Here is a 23,239-nt window from a genome sequence, read left to right as displayed (position 1 = left end):
ACATCTCAAAATGTGTTGGAGCAATCTTCCTTTCAACACTGGTTTTGAACAGGAGATTGCGTGCGCCGCAGAGTGCAAAAGGAGCAAACATCCGGGGCGGGATTCTCTCAGCCTGGGGCCGGGCTGGAGGATCACTGCGACCGGCGCGAATCGCGCCACGCTGCCCCGATGCCGGGCAGGGGGGGGGGGGTTCCAACCCCGGGGGGGCCTCCGATGTGGCCTGGCCCGCGATCGGGGCCCACCGATCAGCGGGCCGGCCTCTCTGGCTGGGGGCCTCGTTTCCTCCGCACCGGCCCCTGTAGACCTGCGCCATGTTGCGTCGGGGCCGGCGCGTTGAAGGAAGGCGCTGTGCACGTTGCCGCCGGCGCCACTGCGCAGATCCCGCGGCGCCCAGTTCGCGCCGGGATCGGCAGCCGGAGTGGCGGGAACTGCTCCAGTGCCGTGCTGGCCCCCTGGACGGGCCAGAATCAGTCGGCGGCCCGTGTACACTCTGCCGCGGGATTAGAAAATCCCACACCCGGTGACAGATAAACAAAGATTTGAATCACGCTAATTCTAAGTTCCTTGCTTGTCAGTTTTCTGACATGCTTTATCTGTAGCGACCATGGCGGAGTTTATTTTGCGCACACAAATGCTTTTGCTGTTCAGGTTAAATGCTGACTCACGGATTTATCCCATTGGACAGTGGGAATAACAAACTGCGGTTTTACCAAGATGCCCGCCATAAGAGACGTTTCTTTGTAAAATGGAAAATCAAGGGAATAAAATGGGACAAAAGAAGCTCGGGGAAATGCTGTTATCTACAATTCTTCCACTCACCATCCCTAGTGTCAGCTAGGCCATTTGCAAAGTAAAGCCTTGTCCAATTTGTATTCCTGATCCTCGCCTTGGTGAACAAAGCTATGTAGCATTTATTCTGTTACATGTGGAGATGTTTCTCATTCCTCTGCTCAGGATATTACAGTGCGCTATGGGCTAATCACCTGCCAAGTTCCATTGTCCAATCTGCCATGATGATAGTGTGAAAGACATCTCAGTAAAATCCAAAACAACTTGTACTTGGTATCAAAGCATCAAAGTCAAAACTGGAGCACCCTGGATTGCAAGAGCAGTCCTATTATAATAACTGGTCACCCCTAGGTCAGCACCTTCCAAATTGGCGACCTCCGCCATCCTGAAGGGCAAGGGCAGCAGGCGCACGGGGACACCACCACCTGCAAGTTCCCCTCTAAGCTGCACACTATCCTGACTTGGAAATATATCGGACGTTCCCTCACTGTCACTGGGTCAAAATCTTAGCGCTTCCTCCCTAACAGCACAGTGGGTGTACCTACACCACATGGACTGCAGCGGTTCAAGGAGGCGGCTCACCCCCACCTTCTCAGGGGCAATTAGGGATGGGTATTGAACGGTGGTCTCGACAGTGACACATGCTCCTTATGAAAGAATAAAAACAAAATCTGACATGCCTTACAGAGCCCTCAGCCAGGAGTGCCAGTTGTGTAATGCACTTGTCCGAAAAGAATATAATGCTACAGGAGATCATTCAGCCCATTGAGTCTGCACTGACCCTCTGAGCACCCTATCTAGACCCGCTCCCCCGCCCTATCTCCGTAACCCCACCTACCCTGCACATCTTTGGACTGCGGGAGGAAACCGGAGCGCCCGGAGGAAACCCACGCAGACACGGGGAAAACGTGCAAAGTCCACACAGTCACCCGAGGCTGGAATTGAACCCGGGGCCCTGGCGCTGTGAGGCAGCTGTGCCAACGTGCAAAGAACAACATAAATGCCGACAGAAACATCATCCACTGATCTGTAACCGTTACTTCCAAGGTCTGATAGCTCCTAATCTGTGATTATACCCAATAGTTAGAAATGTAAATTCAGACTTGCTGATCCTATAACTAAGATATTGAATTCAGACAAAAGTTGGGTTTCCAAGTCTCCCTTCACCAGCAGGAAAATGAGGGCTTGCATAGACTTGATGGGCCAAGTGGTCAGAGGGAGGACAGACCTACTCTTCACCTTCACACAGCAGTGATCAAACACTGGTAACATCTACACAGGAAAGTAGTAGCCACGGTGAGAGTAGAGGTGCTACAATTCCCTCGGATTAGGGGGCATAGCACTACACACGGCCGATCGCTGCAGGGAGATTGATGATGCGCGGGTGGGGACACCATTGGATTCGGTTGTCAACACTCCCACCCAAAGCAGGGCCGCTCGAACAAGGCACTGGGGAGGTGGGGGGGAAGAGGGCAGGTGTCTGGTGCCCAGAGAAACAAGCGGCAGCAAGGTGGTGAGAGTAAGAGGCAGAACCAACTCAGACACGCAAATCCAGTGGAGGACGGGCACAACCAAAATGTGACACCCCCCCCGCCCGCGACATCAAATAACACCAAGAATGAAACTAAAATGCACAAAAAGGCACGTTGTCCTGAGGCTGATTTAGGTTAAATCGATTCATTTCAGTGCTGCGTATTCTGATCTTGTGTGTACTGCTCGATAAACGGCGCAGCATTGGCATTTACACACACGGGCGAGCAATCTATCGCCCCCACACAGGATAGTGCAGAGGGGGAGGAAGCAGCTCTGTCCATCTCGATGACATCAAGCACTGAAGTGGTTTTCATTCCAATCACTTCCGCAGCACTGAAGCAATGGGGCTTTAATCATTAGCATAGGCTGCTTTGAAATGAGTGCAATTATTGGCAAGGGGCCTGCTTCAGTGGCAGGTATCTATCTGCGTGCGGGCGGGTAAGTCTCCTGGCAGCCTGGCCTTCTGGCTAAAATCCGATACTCACCTTTTAAACTGACAGCACCAGAATCCCACTGAGCGGCTTCAGAAAGCAAAGGTTAATGAACGGATTGCTTAACAAAGCTGTCCTGTCGCAAGGGAAACTACTGGCTTGAGGTAGCCGCCTCTGGATTCATTCTGCCCCTTGCGTTAATCTAAATCATTACACCAAGACTGGGACACGATACAATGAATCCAGGGTTGGTGCACGTCACTGGTTTGTGTCTTTGTGTATTATTTGTACCCTGATGCTTCGCAATAGCTTTTTCAGACAGTGTATTCTGAGTTAACTTCAATTAACGGTCAGCTGTGACTCAGTGGCGTGCCCTCTTGCCTCTCGGTCAGAATGCCCTACTGAGGGAGCCCTGCACTGTCGGAGATGCCTACTTTCAGACGAGACGTTAAACTGAGGCCCCCTTGTTCTCTCTGGTGGGTGCAAAAGATTCCATGGCACTATTTCGAAGAAAGATTGTCGTCCTGGCCAATACTTGTCCCTCAATCAACATCACAAAGAGTATTGGGTTGGATTCTCCGCTTCGCGACTCCGGCAGCGAGAATTACAGTCGGGCGGAGAATGTACAGAATGGAAGAAAACACGTTTTGCACCCGCTGCCAATTCTGCCGCCATGCTCTGGTCCCTCGCTGGCGGCGCTATCAAAGGTTGTGCCCCGTGCCAACGGGTCCATGCAAAGCCATCATTGCATAGATTCAAATCTCATTAGCAACATTTCGTGCTCCACCCCTCCGTGATGCTCCACCCCTCTGAGATGGGAGTCTCGTGTGTGTGAATTGGTGTCAGTATTTACAAGCGGGGTCGGGGCCCGCAGCTGTGGAGGAGGAGCTGGATGTTAAAACGCTGTCAATAATTGTTGGGTTTGCTGGGACATGGCTGCATGGCCAGGGACAGTCGCGGTAAACGACTTGGTGTTAAGGCCGTGGACTCGGAGTGTCCCCCCCTGATTTTGGGGTGGCCTGGCTGTGGTGGTATGTATTAGGGGTAATACGGTACACCACGTGTCGACAGGCTATTGGTGGAGGGATGCCAGGTCCTGATAGGATCTGCCACCTACTGGACTCCACCCAGAAATGCCGGTATAAGAACCCAGTTTTTCCCTCCATTTCCCTCAGCAGCTGCATTCTGTAACCACGCTGCTGGGGATAAAGTTCTGCTTAATAAAGCCTTCAATTGACATTCCCTCAACCTGCCTCGCGTCATATTGACGGTGCTACACTGGCTCAGACTGTCATTACTGCAGTCTGTGATTTAAACAGACGCCTCCTGTGCTGCTTACAGGCCCCTGGCTGCTCACACTGCTGACTGCTCACTGTGCCTCCTCCCAGAGGAGTAGCCTCTGGTCATTCGGGAGCCCACCCAGGCCACCTCACCCCTCCAGGCATCCTCAGACCCCAGCTGTATCATCAAGGGGATGGGCGTGGCCAAGCTCAATCAGGGCGCACCAGGTGTTGGCGCTCCTCAGAAGCGCTGCCCCAGTGCACAGGAAGCAGGGGATTAGCAAAGCTCAACCCAAACAACGGACATCTGCACCGTGATCTTTGGACCCCTCCCTGGTTCTCTGCCCCCCTCGCAGGGCGGAGGCCTCACCAGTGACCCCCCATCCCTCAGGTTGTCTCCTCCCAGTGAGGTTGGCAGCGTTGACCGCCTCTGCCACCACCTCCCAGGCAGTGTTCAGAAGGACAGGCTTGAGTCTGCGGCCCACCCTGGGGAAGAGGGTGCCCTGGGTCTGCGGCCCACCCTGGGGAAGAGGGTGTCCCTCTGCTCCTCATTGGCATCGAGCAATTGGTCCACCTCGGACCCCCGAACCCGGGGGAGGGGGGGGTCAGGTCTTCTCTGAACCATCTTGGTGGCTGCGGTGAGTGTGTGATAAGTGCAGCACTTAAGAACAGAGCCAGCTGCCAGGCTCTTAAGCGCTAACTCCGGCCCCAGCGGTTACAATGCCCGCTGGGCCTGGAATTGCTCTGAAATTGCGCTGGCCCATTTGCATATCCTGACTCGTGGAACGGATAACACCCCCAATGTAAACGCGAATCGCACGCTATTGGGTCCCGGCAGGAGTCTCCCAGAGAATTCCAGCCAGTATCTGGGCATTAGCACACAGCTGTTTGCTATTCCTACACTGCAACAGTGACAACATTTCACCATGTACCCCACTGTCGGTGTGGAACATCCTGTGAGCATGACGTGTGCTGTATGACAGTAAGATTTTCTTTTTATAACAGTGCATCTTTAGACATTTTAGTACAAAATCTAACTTTGGAAGTTAGTTAGATTAAACCAAAGAAATTATGCAGCCTTAATATTGACAAAGACCTGCTGACCAAGACGAGACTCCGTCACTCAGATTCCATTTCACGATGATCTCATGTAACTGATTTGATTGAATGACTGCTGGTCATTAATTTATTGCACCAACATTTGCAATAAATAAAGGAAGACAGGCTATCAACAAATGCAATTCGACTCTGACAAATAAAACTGTTTTAAAAGGTTATTTTTTATGGCAGGGATCAAACTTCTACAGATCACCTTGCTTAAAGATCTGCAGTTAATTGGAATGCATAATCCTTCATAATCCCACTGGGAGGGGATTTGATGTCACTTGTATTTTAAGGCCATTGGGGGCTCATGGAGTGCAGACAGTGTTATGACATTTTAAAGAGTTGGGACATGATCATTTGACAGATTTAAATCTTCACATTGTTGTCCAATGTACTTGTCTCGTTTATTTACTCAGAGTGTTTGTTTCCAGTCGCAGTAATCAAATTATAATGCAATTTGAGCCATAACTACACTATAAACTGCAGATTTGTATTTATGTCCAATTTTGTACAAGTTCTCCTCAGTGTCCTGGCCAATATTTATCTTTCAATCTACACAAAAACAGTTTATCTGTCACATTGAGTTTTGTGGGAGCTTACTGTGCAACGTGTCCAACATCACAGCAGTCGCTACACTTCATAAAATACTCTGTTGGCAGGACAGTGCTTTGGGATGTCCTATGGTGACGGAAGCTGTTGTAGAAAGACAATTGCTTAAAACATAATATTGGTGTGAATACCATTAGTCCCTTGATTGCCAAATACTCTAAGAGAGCTGTTATTTCTTATTGCTTCTTATGTTTAATGAGAAGTTTAGATCAGATAATTATAAAATCCAAATAAATCGAAAGGTAACATCTGCTCAGATCAGACCTTCTGACTTATTTGGGTTTTATCCTGAAGAGAATTCTTCGTGGCCGGTTAATGTGCAGGGATCTGAGGAGATGACGAGGGGAGCGCTGTGCGTATCTCCCGTTGGAGCATCAGGTGCATTGGGCTTAGAGGCAGTGTGAAAATAAACAGGATAAGAGAGAGTGGCCCAACATGGCATCGCTCTGTCTCCTGAACCGCGTAGGCAGATGTCTCGTCTTTGCTCTATTAGGGCTGTGTATGTAAGATATAATAGTGCCAGGGCAACTTTCTGTTCCAACAGGTAACTGCCCCAAAGAACTGAGCACACTGCACCATTTCTACAAGTGAACTTTATGCCCCGTCTTTGTAATCTCCTTCAGCCCTACAACCCTCTGAGCTCTTCGTATTTCTACAATTCTTGGATAGGATTTGTTTATTGTCACGTGTACCGAGGTTACAGTGAAAAGTACTGTTCTGCGTGCAGCTCAGACAGATCATTCCGTACGTGAAAAGAAAATACATAATAGGGCAAATGTAAAATACTGGTCTCCTGACCATCCCCTGATTTTAATCGCTCCACCACTGGGGGCCATGCCTTCACCTGGAAGGCTCCTAAGCTGCGGAATTCTCCCCCTCAATCTCTCTGCCTTTCTGCCTCTCTCCTCCTTCAAGATGCTCCTTAAAACTCACCGCCCTGACTAGCTTTCGGTCAACCTCCCTAATATTGTTGATAATCTCTCAACCAAGTGCCTCGGGACACTTTACTGCATTAAAGGTGCTATACGCAAGCAGGTTGTTGTTGTTATTGTTGAGGAGCGCAATACGTCGCACTTGAATCCTTTCTCCGAGGAAATTTATTTCAAATCTACAAAGGGCAAGGCTTTGGCTGCAGTGGCACTCGCATTAGTAACAGCGCTCGACAACCTCGAGGAAGCAGATTGAGTAAACAGCCATAAATATCTGGAGACAAGTTTAAATCATCAGCTTTGAAAGCAGCGTAGTCAGGTCCAGGACTAAAGCTCCAGCAGCTAAACAAATCAAGGGTGGCGGCTAATATCAGAAATAACAAATACAGATGCGCCGTTTCTAATCTTCATAAATAACCACTGAATCCAGCACACACTCGGTAACAGGAGCAATCAACTGATATATGTTACACCATCTCAAACAGAGTTTAGGATATGTTAGCACAGGGCCGACAAGCTAAAAAGGTTCTTGTCAACTGACAGAATCAATGAATTGATGTGGTCGAGATGTTGTTCGAAGTGTCACCTCAGAGCGGACTCCCAGCAATACTCTCGGGAGATTATCTTCCACACCTGTGCTAAGATCTAAATTGGTAACGTCAAATAAATAAATGGCAGGGTCAGAGAGGCTGAGATTTTGAGGGCAGGAAATACATCGAGAGTTCAGTAATAACCAGGTAAATATATCAATAGACTGCATTTCAAAATGGTTAATATGGTCATGGGAACTAACACCAATCTCACCAGATCGTGTCTGATTTGAAAATGAAGGATGGTTTCTTTAATGTAAAGCAACTTAGAAGGTTTAACAATAATCTTTATGATTGTCACAAGTTGGCTTACATTAACACTGTAATGAAGTTACTGTGAAATGCCCCTAGTCGCCACACTCCGGCGCCTGTTCGGGTACACAGAGGGGGAATTCAGAATGTCCAATTCACCGACTAAGCACGTATTTCGGGACTTGTGGGAGGAAGCCAGAGCACCCGGAGGAAACGCACGCAGACACGTGGAGAACGTGCAGACTCCGTACGGACAGTGACCCAAGCCGGGAATTGAATCCGGGACCCTGGCACTGTGAAGCAACGGTGACAACTGATGCAGTGGACCTGTCAGGGGCTGGGTTTTTGGCAAGTGCTGGCACAGGACATCCCCTTCATGGCTGGGAAACAGGGTTTGGCACAGTGTCCAGGTTCCTCACTGTGAAGTCAGTCACTCAGTGAAAAACTCAAAATAAAGGTGGAAACTTAAATCACTTGTGGCATCTTTCTGGCGCAGGTAATACCAGGTGCCTGTCCTGGAGGTGTGCCCTTATTTGGCATGGAGGCAGGTTTGCCATCTCATTAAGGACAATGGGTGGGTGCTCAAAGCCACAGGGTCAATTCAAACATTTGAAAGGAGCAGCGCGCTATAATGGAAGCCAGGCGAAGGAGAGGGTGCTTCAAAATGGAAACATCCCCTCTCCAATGTTTCAAAATCGAAACAAACAAAATGGATCTTTCAGCCCGGCCATCACTGTGGGGGAAAGCCCTTCCAGAGGATGACCTATAAGACCATAAGGCATTGGAGCAGAATTAGGCCACTCGGCCCATCGAGTCTGCTCCGCCATTCAATCATGGCTGATATTTTTCTCATCCCCATTCTCCTGCCTTCTCCCCATAACCCCTGATCCCCTTATTGATCAACCTGAGGTTGTTCCTGCACTCAGGTCAGTGGGGTGAGGTCTAGGTCTGCCTGGAGAACTGGCATCGCCCCTCCATTCTCCCCCTCCACCACTGAATGTCTGGCCCTGCCAGGAAATAGGAGCCTAACTCTGAAGCCCCATCAATTCAGCTCATAATGAGTGTGGGGGGCAAGTAGCTCGGTTGACCCCTCACCCCTAAAAATGAACAGAGGTGTGATGGAGCAAGTCAAGGAACTGGCGTGTTGGTGGGTGGGGCTATTTCTGGCTCTTGTTTGCCTCTGATCCCAGTCCTGGTGGGAAGGAGCTGAAATATTTGCCCTTGGATTATTGAGATTTGAGGTTCGCGTCAGATCACCTACGATCTTATTCAATGGCGGAGCGGGTTCGAGGGGCCGAATGGCCAACTCCTGCTCTTCATTCGTATTGATAGATTTTTGTTCAACAAAGGGGATTAAGGGATTATGGGGCAAAGGATTTAGGAGTTATATGTAGTGACATTTAAAGCCCACCCTCAAAGTGAGGTTTGAAGTGAGTGGCAGTTAATTGGACAACAGGACGGTCCCTGTCTCCTTCCCGCCTCTAGCCTGAATACGCACAGGGCAGAGAGGCTTGCGGTTGGCCCTCGTTCCTTGGCGTGGGCAATTAATGATCCCGAAGGGCCTTATCCCACCATCGTATTCAACCAGCTGCAGACAAGGCAGTCGCCAAACAAGATGAATGGGTTCCCTGGGGCGTCCCTCATTCAAAAGCACTCAATGCCTGATCGAGGAGCTTCCCATCGGGAAAGGGGTGAGAGCTGAGAGCCACTTCCTGCCCCTGCTGTCAACTCCCTGCCTTACAACACCCCCCCCCCCACAGCCAATAACATCCTCCCTGCGACCCACAAATATCCCACCCTCAATCACTTTTGGTTGGCCCTCTGGTGGTTGCAATTTCGGCAGCGACCACTCTGTGCCTGATGGTGCTGAAGGCAACGCACAGTATCAGTGTTGGCCAATCAGAGGTCTGCAGCTCATGGGGGGGGGGCCCAATGTTGTCAGTCCCAAGGCCTACCGCTGGACACTGAATTGTTTTAATATGGTGGGCCTTCTCCATAGTTGGCAACTCAGGGCTCTCACTGGCTCTCCAGCCAGCAGGAGTCACTGCCGCTTGAATTAATTTCCACCCATGGAGCTAGTTCGCAGATTGGCCGAGATCTCATTGAATGGCAAAACAGGCTTGAGGGGCTGAACTGCCTCCGTCTTGTTCCTACAATCTAATTTCAATCTTATGACGATAATAGAACTTTACCTCCATTTCGTTCAGTTCGCATGAATTTCGGATGTAAAACGCTTTGTGATAATCGACATATTTTTCTGCAGGGAAGGAAAACATTTTGAGCAGAAGTTTTGTTTTTTGATTTCACTCTGGGGAAATGTACCCACGGGTCAGGTGACCATAGGAAATCTCTAATGACAACGGCAGCCATCTCCAGGTTACGGTACCCAATGCAGATTTCAACGGGAGGGTGACACACGGGGGAATATACTGCCAATCGAAAGTGCTTTCACTTCCGCTAAAGCTTTAGTTAAAGTGATCTTTCCCGGTCTTACTGTAAACAGGCCTTTTGACGCTTGCAAACAGCAACAGGAGGAAATTTGCGACATGCAAAGAAAATAAATCCACTGCTTACCGCAGTCAAAGATGTTTTGGAAATAATCTGTTTCAGGTGATTGGCTATTTATCTTGCTGGTAGTTTCCACTTGCCCCCGCTGATTGAGAGAGGCAATGGTGATAATATGGAGCCCCTTCAATGTGTGGACTTCAGTTCATGTTAACCACCTTGTTTCGCCCCTGCACCTGCATCTCTAATTCAGGTAACGTACACAACCACTTTGAGAAAGGACCTTTCCTTGCATATAAATTAATTCAACTCCTCAAATGCTTTGATGGCACAGTGGTCACTAAACCAGCAATCCCAGGCTAATGGTCTGGGAGCAGGGATTCACATCCACCTGCTTTGAATTCAACAACTACTATCTGGAATGTAAAGCTAGTCTCAGTGATGAAAATCACAAAACTATCATTGATTGTTGTAAAAACTCACCTGGTTCAGTCCTATCCTGTTGGGAGGGAAATCTGCTGTCCTTACCTGGTCTGGCCTACATGTGACTCCAGACCACAATATGGGTGACTGTGAACTGCCCTCTGAACTGGCCGAGCGAGTCACTTGGTGATGGGCAGTAAATAGTGGCTCAGCCAGCCCTCATCCCATCAAAGAATATGGGCTGGATTCTCCAAACCCCGACATCGCGGCCGGCGCCGAATCCCAATTACAGCGGGGCGGCGAATCCAGTTTGCCGGCGTAATTGGGTCCGGCGCGGCGATTCTCCAGGCACCGAAAATTGGTGTCACCGCGGAGTACGCCGTGCCGCCGGGCGGGCCATTGCCAGAGGCCCGCTGAGCAATCCTCCGCTCCCGACGGCGTGGAACTAACCTGCGATTGCTGGTCGGGATGCTCGTGTGGCAGCTGCAGACTCAGTCCGCGGCCGCCCTGGTCGGAGGCGGGGCTATCAGAGACCAGGGGGGCCTTAGAGGCGGCCGGGGAGTGATTGTGCGGGGTTTGAGGGTCGGGCGCGCGGCCGATCGGGGGTTCTCTTTTTCGGGTCCAGTTCCGCGGTCAGAGTCCGCCATGGAACACGACGCGTCCGCTGGAGGTCGCATGTGTGGCCTCTGACCCGGACGTGCGGGGGCAAAAGCTGCAAGGTTTACTCCGGGTCCCTGCTAGCCCCTGCAGGGCTCAGAATACGTGTCCCTTCATCCAGGAGTTTCATGAGTAAATCTCCACCGTTTTGACGCCGGAGTGGGGGGAACATAGTCTCCAGAATGGAGAATTCAAGAACAAAGAACAAAGAAATGTACAGCACAGGAACAGGCCCTTCGGCCCTCCAAGTCCGTGCCGACCATGCTGCCCGTCTAAACTAAAATCCTCTACACTTCCTGGGTCCGTATCCCTCTATTCCCATCCTATTCATGTATTTGTCAAGATGCCCCTTAAATGTCCCTATCGTCCCTGCTTCCACTACCTCCTCCGGTAGCGAGTTCCAGGCACCCACTACCCTCTGTGTAAAAAACCTGCCTCGTACATTTACTCTAAACCTTGCCCCTCGCACCTTAAACCTATGCCCCCTAGTAATTGACCCCTCTACCCTGGGGAAAAGCCTCTGACTATCCACTCTGTCTATGCCCCTCATAATTTTGTATACCTCTATCAGGTCGCTCCTCAACCTCCGTCGTTCCAGTGAGAACAAACCGAGTTTATTCAACCGCTCCTCATAGCTAATGCCCTCCATACCAGGCAACATTCTGGTAAATCTCTTCTGCACCCTCTCTAAAGCCGCCACATCCTTCTGGCAGTGTGGCGACCAGAATTGAACACTATACTCCAAGTGTGGCCTAACTAAGGTTCGTTACAGCTGCAACATGACTTGCCAATTCTTATACTCAATGTCCCGGCCAATGAAGGCAAGCATGCCGTATGCCTTCTTGACTACCTTCTCCACCTGTGTTGCCCCTTTCAATGACCTGTGGACCTGTACACCTAGATCTCTCTGACATTCAATACTCTTGAGGGTTCTACCATTCACCGTATATTCCCTAACTGCATTAGACCTTCCAAAATGCATTACCTCACATTTGTCCGGATTAAACTCCATCTGCCACCTCTCCGCCCAAGTCTCCAAACAATCTAAATCCTGCTGTGTCCTCTGACAGTCCTCATCGCTATCCGCAATTCCACCAATCTTTGTGTCGTCTGCAAACTTACTAATCAGACCAGTTACATTTTCCTCCAAATCATTTATATATACTACGAACAGCAAAGGTCCCAGCACTGATCCCTGTGGAACACAACTAGTCACAGCCCTCCAATTAGAAAAGCACCCTTCCATTGCTACTCTCTGCCTTCTATGACCTAGCCAGTTCTGTATCCAACTTGCCAGCTCACCCCTGATCCCGTGTGACTTCACCTTTTGTACCAGTCTACCATGAGGGATCTTGTCAAAGGCCTTAACATCCACTGCCCTACCTGCATCAATCATCTTTGTGACCTCTTCGAAAAACTCTATCAAGTTAGTGAGACACGACCTCCCCTTCACAAAACCATGCTGCCTCTCACTAATACGTCCATTTGCTTCCAAATGGGAGTAGATCCTGTCTCGAAGAATTCTCTCCAGTAATTTCCCTACCACTGACGTAAGGCTCACCGGCCTGTAGTTCCCGGGATTATCCTTGCTACCTTTCTTAAACAAAGGAACAACATTGGCTATTCTCCAGTCCTCCGGGGGACATCACCTGAAGAAAGCGAGGATCCAAAGTTTTCTGTCAAGGCCTCAGCAATTTCCTCTCTAGCCTCCTTCAGTATTCTGGGGTAGATCCCATCAGGTCCTGGGGACTTATCTACCCTAATATTTTTCACGACGCCCAACACCTCGTCTTTTTGGATCTCAATGTGACCCAGGCTATCTGCACACCCTTCTCCAGACTCAACATCCACCAATTCCTTCTCTTTGGTGAATACTGATGCAAAGTATAGCCCGACATTTTAAAAAATAATTTGAAATTTCAAAACCAGAAATCTCGAAGAACAATGACCTGGATTTTAAACTAAAGATAATGGCGAAGCTATCAATGCAGCACTTAACTGTTGTTAATCGGACATGCAATTGTAATTCTAGTGACCAAACTCACGCAGTTAACCACAGAAATCAGGAAGCTGCTGCCAGGGATGGCTTGTTCTTCAAGAAGCTTCACTGTAATAGTATTTTACTCAGAGAACAATGAAAAGTTGTTTAAGTGCCCCAGATACAAGCTAAACTTACCAAAATATATTAGGACATGTCTGTTTCAGTAGAAGTGAATTTCTAACGGCTTAATAAGACTTAACTACGGCCAAACAAACTGCCTGGCATTGAAAATGAACTTTTACAATTGTGGAGGCTCATTCCTTCAAGCACATTCAGTATTGTAAATTATAAGCTGGCATCAGCAGTCTATGCACATCAAATTCTTATTTTTTAAAAAGAAGAACTATATTCTGATTTAATAAAGGTTGCTTTTCAAAACAAAATAATGAAAGTGGAAAAAAAGTAATTTATCTTCATTTGTCACAAAAGTAAACCTAAAGCAGAAATTCTGGGCAAAGGGAAATGCTCCAAATTTGAGTCTCACTATTTGCACATGCTGGAAAATCAGAGATTCAAAATGCTAAAGATACTCAACAGATCTGACAGCACCAATGGAGAGAGAAACGGAGCAAACCTTTCGGGGGGGTGATTATTTTCCAGTTCTAACAAGTGTTCATTGATCAAAAGCAATGGGCCGGCTTTTCAAAAGGCCAAGGAGAGGGAGCCAGGATTTAAAAATCGCAGTCCCCTTGGGTCATCTCAGGGTCCCAATGCCTTTGGGTTAGATTCAACTTTTCCAAGGGCAGCAGGGGGAGGGAGTCCCTTAGGAGATGGTTAAGAAACACCTACATTCCCTGTTGCAATTTAGAATTTTTACTCCAGTGAACCCGGACGATCTGGTGGACATTAGTGAACAGCTACCAGGTTCACTTGGAGGGGGCCATCAGAAACTTTCCCTCCGTTTTATTAAGAATGACCTTTCCTGGACCTTCTCGCACCAGTTCCAGTGTTTTACTGTAATCTAACCATAGACGTAGCTGGCCCTCTGGGGAGCTGCCTGCTCTCCACAGCAAAACAGTAGCAACCTCCAAAATGGCTCCCCCTTGCCTTTGTCACTTGAAGCCAGGCAGGCAGCTCCTCTCCTACTGGAAGTGCTTAGAACCTGTAATTGGCTGCTAAGCTCATCTCCTGCCCAATTACTTCATTTGAATTGAAAAATAGCGCTGCACAACTGATAGGCGCAGGATAATGAGCCAGAACTCATCTGGGTGTTGGCTTCCTAATCCCACGGGTTTCACTGTCTTCCTCCCCCCACAGAGGCCGCCTGGTCTGTTGAGTATTTCCAGAACGTTCTGCTCTTACTTTGAAAAAACACTCGTCCACCGCCTCTGATTTTCTATCCATTAAAATGGATGAAAGGCCCACGGTTCCCAATATCGGAGGCTGGTGGGTGAGGTTCCCGGTCGGAAGTGAGAATTGGAAAAGCTGCCCCTTAAATGTCTGCAGATTGACTGGGTGTGGTTACATCATGCAATTTCAACCTGATCAGGTTAAAATGTCATACAATGGTCATTTAAACAAGTGCATTAACCAGAGCAGTGTTAGAGGATATCAAACTTAGAGCTTGGTTCAAAAACCCGCTCGCATTCGAGCATTCACATGTTTTATTTGAACTGACAAACCTTATAAGTTGATGCAAATCCAGATTTGTTGCAGTGTTTCAAAGAATGTGGAAGTACAACATTTAGTATCTCAACAACAAACTAAGATAAATTTGTAGTCAATATGACACATAAAGTATCACACAACCTTTAATTTACAGTCACTTCCCGGCATATATTCTTCAATGGTCTTGGACAATGTTATAAAATCTGGTTTCATTAATGTCATCTGGGTGTCTCTAGTCACAGAGCCAAGCAGCAGCTCTGTCAGTGGCTAGTTCGGGTTCTTAAGGCCCACCTTCAAATTTAGTCCACGGATACCCCCCCCACAATGGGAGTTATTGTACCGACTCCAGCACAGCCGCAGCCTGGTCTTGGTGACATCGCTGATGTTGGGTGCCTGCACCAGACTCCTTGACCAGTCAGGATATGGTTCAAAAGGGCCTTCTGTCGCCGTGGGAGATCAAAGCCAGGTGCACGAGCAGTGGGGTCTACGCTGAGAGAGTGGATGTGGTGGATGTTTTCTCCGGCTAATCCTACAGCCATAGGCACTTAGATATATAGTACAGTGGTTAGCACTGTTGCCTCACAGCATGAGGGACCCGGGTTCGATTCCCGGCCTGGGTCACTCTGCACGTTCTCCCTGTGTCTGCGTGGGTTTCCTCCGGGTGCTCTGATTTAATCCCACAAGTCCCGAAAGACATGCTTGTTGGGTGAATTGGTCATTCTGAATTCTCCCTCAGTGTACCCGAACAGGCGCCGGAATGTGGCGACGAGGGGATTTTCACAGTAACTTCATTGCAGTGTTAATGTAAGCCCACTTGTGACAATAATAAAGATTATCATTATTATTACATTACTCATTGGTGTGTTGGCTTTACCCATATGGGGTGGTGTGAGGGAAGGTGGGTGGCTGGTGCATTGAGGGGGTAATTGAATAAGGGCAGGCTTTAGCTGGAGTAGGCCATCTCCAGCAGCTTGCCTGTTACACTTTCCTCCTTATGTGTGGGGTGACGGGACAATGTTGCTAAGGACTGGGAGCCAGGGGAGCTCAGCTGGTCGACCTGCGATGATGCACATTGGTCAGTTGAAAATAAGGATGAGCTCAGCCGCCCAGCCACCAACAGCCAAGTCATCTTTTCTTCTCACAGAACAACTGCAGCACAGAAAGAGGCCAATTGCCCACTGGAGCACACGCCAACTCTCTGCAGAGTAACTCCGTTAATCCCGCCCATTCCCTGCAGCCCTGCAAATGTGTCCCGACTTAATACTTATCTAATTCCCCAATGAGGGAAAAAGAAATTAGTGACTTGATGCAGCCAAACAAAATACTGGGTTTGAAGAATGCAAGCAACTCGGAGTGGAAGGTGGATTTTACAGCAAGGTAACATTTAGTGGATTGTGGGTGAACTAAACTGAGGTGTTTACAAAGTCACTTGGCACTAAACAGTCTGGTTATTAATAAGACCATAAGAAGTAGAATAGGAACAGCCCATTCAGCCTTTCGAGCCTGCTCCACCATTTCAGAAGATGATGGCCCGTCTAACTCTCACTCAACCCTCTTTCCTGACATCCCTCCGTCACCCTCAATTCCCCGACTCATTAAAATGTTCCAGGACTCGGCCTCTGAAGCTTCCCGGGATAAAGAATTCCAAAGATTCCCCACCCTTTGAGAGAAGAAACCCTTCCTCAAACCCGTCCTAAAGGGCTCCCTCTTACCCTGCGGCTGCGCAATAATAAATGTGAAATTTGGAGGTCACTTACTTCACACAGAAGTACAACACGACTGGTCCTGACTTTTTGGGGAAATCATGCTCCAGCACTCTCCGATCTAACTGCAGCCAGCTGAAATGTGCACTGGATGAGGAGGAAGAAAGGGAGACGGCGTTAGCACAAGTATTGACCCAACCAGCAATATTTCAGTACAAAGAAGCAGAACATCGCAACTGTGTAATAAGCACACAAAATGACGGAGACACACAGCAGATACCCTGGGTGTGATGGTGAGGATTCGCAATCCAGTCGAGCAATGGAAACCCGGAGATTATTTCTTCATCCAAATCTCCTTTGGTTCAATACCTGTACGTCCCTTCTCCTGGGGGCAAAAGGTTTGCGATGCGTTTAACAGGTACCCTTAACAGTGGAATCTATTGGCCGGAGCTCCCTGCACCCCACCCCCTCCCCCTCTCCAGGTGGTGGGATTGGAGGGTGGGGGTGGGGCAGTTGACCTGCATAATAAAAGCCCCGGTGAGGTGTCATTGAGCAGGGTTGCCAGCGTTTTGCCCGTGGTGGGACAGCCCTCTGCCAGGTACGGAGGCTGCCAGCTTCATGGAGGCAGCCTCCCGACCGCAGTTGGGGGTGGGGGTTATCGAAGCCACAGGAAAGGCAGCCCCCCCCCCCAATGATCCCTCTCCATTGGGATTTGCACACTGATTGACAGGGGTCTTCCACCCTTGGCCTTCCAGAATTTCCAACGCCATTTACCTTTGAGGCCTCCTCAGCAGGGCCCATCCCGCCTAGCTGGGCTTCTGATTCGTCAAGAGCTGCCAGCTCTCTGATAGGTAGCATTGGCAGCCGCCCATGGTCCTTAATTGGACAGCCAGCCTGGACAAAAAGGAGGCCGCCTGCCTCTGGTTAAATCACTGAGCCGGTCCTATTGGCGGACGTGCGAGCTCCGAACGCCACCTTGTCCTGATGTCCGCAATCCGAATCCCATGGGAAAACCAACCCAATACTGACGCTGGTTTTATCACCAACAATCAATACTTCCAAAGATAGAATTAAAATCATAAATAATGCTCAATTCCATTTGGAAGATGTGCTCCCTAATTTCAGGAGGGACTGTGAACCACAGACAAACATGAGTCGTTCCCCACAAACCGTCCAACCCTCGGGCTTGTTGGGAATTTCACATTTCAAGATCCCAATTTTACCAATTGTGAAAGGATCCCTGACACTTTCATAATGGCAGCTGGTTGGCAGAGACAGGATTGGACTCGAGTTACCTAAACCTCATAAAGATTAAAATATAAGCAAGCACTATTCTTTTATTAATGATCATTTCCCCCTCCCCCTCAATCTCTGTAATTTCCTCCAATCCTACCACCCATTGAGAGATCTCCACTCTTTGAATTCTGGCTTCTTTACATCCCCGAATTTAACTACTGCACCATGACTACTGTTGTCTGCGCCTTAACCTGTGGAATGTCCTTCCCTTAACGCCGAGGGAAAATCCTGAGGCGTTTTACACATATGTAAAGAGCAAGAGGGTAGCCAGAGAAAGGGTTGATCCATTCAAGGATATTAGAGGGAATCTATGTATGGAACCAGAGGAAATGGGAGAGATACTCAATGAATACTTTGCATCAGTATTCACCAAAGAGAAGGACTTGGTGGATGAGGAGTATAGAGTAGAGTGTGTCGATATTCTGAGTCATGTTGATATTAATAAAGAGGAGGTGTTAGGCATCTTAAAAAGCATTAAAGTAGATAAGTCCCCAGGGCCTGATGAGATCTATCCCAGAATACTGAGGGAGGCTGGAGAGGAAATTGCTGCGGCCTTGACAGTAATCTTTGTATCCTCATTGGCTACAGGTGAAGTTCCAGAGGACTGGAGAGTAGCCAATGTTGTTCCATTGTTTAAGAAGGGCAGCAGGGATAATCCAGGAAATTATAGGCCGGTGAGCCTTAAGTCAGTGGTAGGGAAATTATAGAAAATGAGTCTTAGAGATAGGATTTACTCACATTTGTAAACAAATGGACTTATTATTGTTGGACAGCATGATTTTGTGAAGGGGAGGTCGTGCCTCACTAATTTGATTGGGTTTTTCGAGGAAGTGACAAAGATGATAGATGAGGGAAAGGCAGTAGATGTTGCATACATGGACTTCAGTAAAGCCTTTGACAAGGTACCTCATGGTAGACTGTACAAAAGGTGAAGTCACATGGGATCAGAGGAGAGCTGGCAAGTTGGATACAGCACTGGCTTGGGCACGGAAGACAGAGGGTAGCAATGGAAGGGTGCTTTTCTGAATGGAAGGCTGTTGTTCATGGTGTATATAAATGATGTGGAAGAAAATGTAGCTGGTCTGATTAGTAAGTTCGCAGACGACACAAAAATTGGTGGAGTTGCGGATAGTGAAGAGGATTGTCAGAGGATACAGCAGGAAATAAACTGGTTGGAGTGTTGGGCGGAGAAATGGCAGATGGAGTTTAATCCGGACAAGTGTGAGGTAATGCGCTTTGGAAGGTCTAATGCATGTAGGAATCACAAATAAATAGTAGAACTTTTGCGAGTATTGACAGGCAGAGAGATCTGGGCGTGCATGTCCACCGATCACTGAAGGTGACGACGTGTGTGGATGGGGTGGTCAAGAAGGCCTACTGGCCTTCATTGGTGAAAGGAATTGAATATAACAATTGGCAAGTCATGTTGCAGCTGTACAGGACCTTAGTTGGGCCTCATTTGGAATATTGTGTCCAATTCTGGTCGCCACACGACCGTAAGGATGTGGATGCTTTGGAGAGAGTACAGAAGCGGCTTACTAGGATGTTGCCTGGTATGGAGTGTATTAGCTATGAGGAGAGGTTAGATAAACTTGGTCTGTTCTCACTGGAACGACGGAGGTTGAGAGGGGACCGGATAGAGGTCTATAAGATTACGACTGGCATGGACAGAGTGGATAGTCAGATGCTCTTTCCTAGGGTAGGAGAGTCAAGCACTAGGGGACATAGGTTTAAAGTGCGTGGGGGAAAGTTTAGAACTGATGTGTGAGGCAGGTTTTTTACACAGAGGGTGGTACATATATGGAACGCGCTGCCTGGGGAGGTGGTGTTTCATATCGTTCCTGTCACCCACTTTGGGACATCTTACTGAGTTAAAGCAGCTATTGAGAGAAAGTTGGATAACTCAGGGAAGAAGGAATGGTCACACGGTCTCAGACACATTTACCTCTGTCTCTCGCTCCACTGACGCGGCCTAACCTGCTGCGTTTAACCAGCATCCCCTGTTTTTATTTCAGATTTCCAGCACCTGTAGCATTTTGCTTTTATTTAATACATAACAAGTGTTGGACACATGGGGCTATACAAGTCTGGACAAAGAAAGGAAAGGGGTGGGAGTGGATGCCATAGTTTAAATACAGGAAACAAGGAGTTACAATAGATAAAATGTTTGTAATTCAGCACATAATCCATATCTTAAGAGAATTCTTGCGTCCACTCCCCATTGAGAAACTTTAATTCCTGTTGGCAGGTTTTGGTCATGCTTTTATGTCAACATTTAAAATTAAAAGTGCCGATGTGCAGAAAAAGATAGGAAATAGGAGCTGGGGTAGGCCAGGCATGAGTGGAGCTTGCTAATGGCTGATCTTCTGTTTCAACACCATTGTTCCTCATGATCCCCATTTCCCTTAACATCTTTAATATCTAAAAATCTATCGATCTCTGTCTTGGACTTACTCAATGACTTAGCACCTCGGGGGTAGCGAATTTCAAAGATTCACCATCCTCTGAATGAATAAATTCGTCCTTGTCTCTGTTCTAAATTACCTTCCCCTTCTTTAGAGGCTGCAGGCGCGATTGGATGGGAAAAAAGCCGAGCCCCGTTTTGGGTGTTTCCCAGCGCCCGCCCCCTCTATCAAACGGGACTCTGGCCGCGGCCACACTAAGCTTCATTTGACCAGCTGGTCAGTACAGGAAGAGATCGGGGTATCCGAATCCCAACCACCACAGACTCCAGACCTCCCCCAACAGCCCAACCTACTTGTCAGGAGGTCCTCAAGGCCACCCACCCTCACCCTTACCTCATAAGGGAACACCCCCCCGCCCCAGGTCCAAACTCCGGCACGGAAAACCTGGCTCCCAGGGACCTTGACACTGCCAACCTGGCAGTACCACCTGGCCACCCTGTCAGTGCCGGTGTGCTGGGTGACTACCAGGTTGGCCGAGTGGCAGTGCCAAGGCGCCCAGGTGGCAGCAGGAGTGCCAGGGTATCACCCTGCCCACAGCCTGCCCACCCGGGGGCCTCCGATGGCTTTGGAGACGCCCCCACCTCCCCAGGTGCCATTACACCTGGCCCATGTCTGTGGAAACCAGTGCTAAACGGTGCCAAGACGATGGCACTCAGGCATGGGCATTCGATCCTGGGCTTTGGGAGACTCCGGACAGGGATAGTTAAATGAGCTTAACTGCTCCTTTAAATATGCAAATCTGGATTCCCAGTGAAGGTGAGATCCAGATGCAGCTAGATGGCCTCAGAGCGAGGCGACTCCCTGCGAGCTCTCCCGAACAGATCCTCTTTTTATTTATCTTGTAATCGTTCTAATCTTTTAAAATTTAATTTGAAGACTAACATTATTACTACATTGTGTATCTTGTGTTGCCCTATTATGTATTTTCTTTTATTTCCTCTTCTTTTCATGTACTTAATGATCTGTTGAGCTGCTCGCAGAAAAATACTTTTCACTGAACCTCGGTACACGTGACAATAAACAAATCCAATCCAAATCCAATCATGAAGTCACGCATGGCGTCGCAAATCTCGCGAGAGGCCTCTGAACACTGCACACTCTCACCGTCTCCCAGGCTCGAAAAGATGCCGTCACTCCAGGAAGCGTGGGAAACGTGCAGGACTGCAGATGAGAGTGAAACATCGCGGCCCCAAAGCCCCTCTGCCCAGCTCACTCCCAGCTAATGCCCAATCTCTAGAAAACAAGCTCGACGAACTTAAAGCCAGACTCACTTTTCAAAGAGGACTGAGGGACTGCTGTGAGCTCTGCTTCACGGAGACATGGCTCACTCCTGCTTCACCGGACTGTGCCCTACAACCAGAGGGCTTCTCAATTCACCGAATGGACCGTACGGTGGCCTCAGGCAAGGCTCGGGGAGGTGGGGTCTGCCTCCTAATCAACACCTTCTGGGGCCTAGATGTAGCAACACTGGCGAGTTTCTGCTCCCCGGACCTAGAATACCTGACGCTAAAATGCCGCCCCTACTACCTTCTGCGGGAGTTCAGCTCCGTTATCCTGATGACAGTTTAAATCCCACCCCATGTGAACATGAAAATCGCACTGGAAGAAATATTCACCACCACAAATAGCCTTGAAACGAAACATCCCGAGGCCTTGTTCATTGTAGTTGGGGACTTCAATCAGGCCAAGCTCAAGAGCATACTGCCAAATTACCACCACCACGTCACCTGTTCCTCCAGAGGCCCAAACATCCTGGACCACTGCTACACAAATATCAAACATGCCGACCGCTCTATCGCCGTCCACACTTTGGTAAATCTGACCACAAGGCTGTGCTCCTGCTCCCGGCTTGTAAGCAAAAACTGAAGCGGGAGAATCCGTCAAAGAAAGTTGTGCATTGTTGGTCTGAGGAATCGGATGGTCTCCTACGGGACTGCTTAGAGTCAGTGGACTGGTCAGTATTTAAAAACTCTGCGACCAGCCTGAACGAGTACGCCACTACAGTAACTGACTTCATTAGTAAGTGTGCAGAACACTGTGTGCCAAAGAAACAACTCCATTTGTTTCCCAATCGGAAACCCTGGATGAACAGGGATATCCACTGCTTGCTTAAGTCTAGGTCTGAGACATTCAAGTCAGGTGACGCTGATCTATCCAAGAAAGCCAGATGTGATCTAAGGAGATCCATCAATGATGCCAAAAGACAGTACCAGACCAAGCTCGAGTCCCAGGCTAGCCACACGGATCCCCGCCGACTATGGCAAGGTCTGCAAGACATAACGGGCTACAAGATGAAGGCATGCAAAATCACCGGCTCCAATGCACCCCTCCCTGATGAGCTCAACACATTCTATGCCCGCTTTGAGCAAGGTCAGCGAGAGCGAGCCCTCCACCCCAGAAGCCGCGGATGAACTTGTATCTGAGATCAACATTGCAGATGTCAGAGCAGCCTTCTCGAAGGTCAACCCTCGGAAAACGGCTGGACCGGATGGGGTACCCGGACGGGCACTCAGGTCTTGCGCAGATCAGCTGGCGGGGGTATTCGCAGACATCTTCAACCTCTCTTTACAACAATCAGGTCCCTATCTGCTTCAAGAAGACGACCATCATCCCTGTATCACAAAAAAAGTCAAGCAGCGTGCCTTAATGACTATCGTACAGTGGCTCTGACATCCATCATCATGAAGTGCTTCGAAAGGTTCGTCATGGCACAAATCAACTCCAGCCTCCCGGATTGCCTTGATCCACTACAGTTCGCCTACCGCTGCAACAGGTCCACAGCAGACACCACCTCCATGGCCCTGCACTCTACCCTGGAACACCTAGATAACAAAGACACCTATGTCAGACTCCTATTTATTGACTACAGCTCAGCCTTCAACACAATTATTCCTACAAAACTCATCTCCAAACTCCGTGGCTTTGGCCTTGGTTCCTCTCTCTGCGACTGGATCCTGAACTTTCTAACCCACAGGCCACAATTAGTAAAGATAGGCAACAACACCTCCTCCACGATCATCCTCA

General features: G+C 48.8%; 1 protein-coding gene across 13 annotated transcripts in view; it reads right to left on the bottom strand.

Annotated features, from left to right (window-relative positions):
- Positions 1-23,239, bottom strand: part of frmd4a (FERM domain containing 4A) — a 796,670-nt gene that overhangs the window by 230,520 nt on the left and 542,911 nt on the right. For all 13 annotated transcript variants that reach the window (XM_072470969.1, XM_072470973.1, XM_072470968.1 and 10 more), the window contains one exon: positions 16,509-16,601. In XM_072470969.1, the coding sequence (XP_072327070.1) occupies positions 16,509-16,601 (93 nt within the window). The remainder of the gene's footprint in view (positions 1-16,508; positions 16,602-23,239) is intronic.

Source organism: Scyliorhinus torazame, chromosome 13 (assembly GCF_047496885.1).
Source record: "Scyliorhinus torazame isolate Kashiwa2021f chromosome 13, sScyTor2.1, whole genome shotgun sequence".
NCBI lineage: Eukaryota > Metazoa > Chordata > Chondrichthyes > Carcharhiniformes > Scyliorhinidae > Scyliorhinus > Scyliorhinus torazame.
This window is presented reverse-complemented; position numbering and strand designations above follow the sequence as displayed.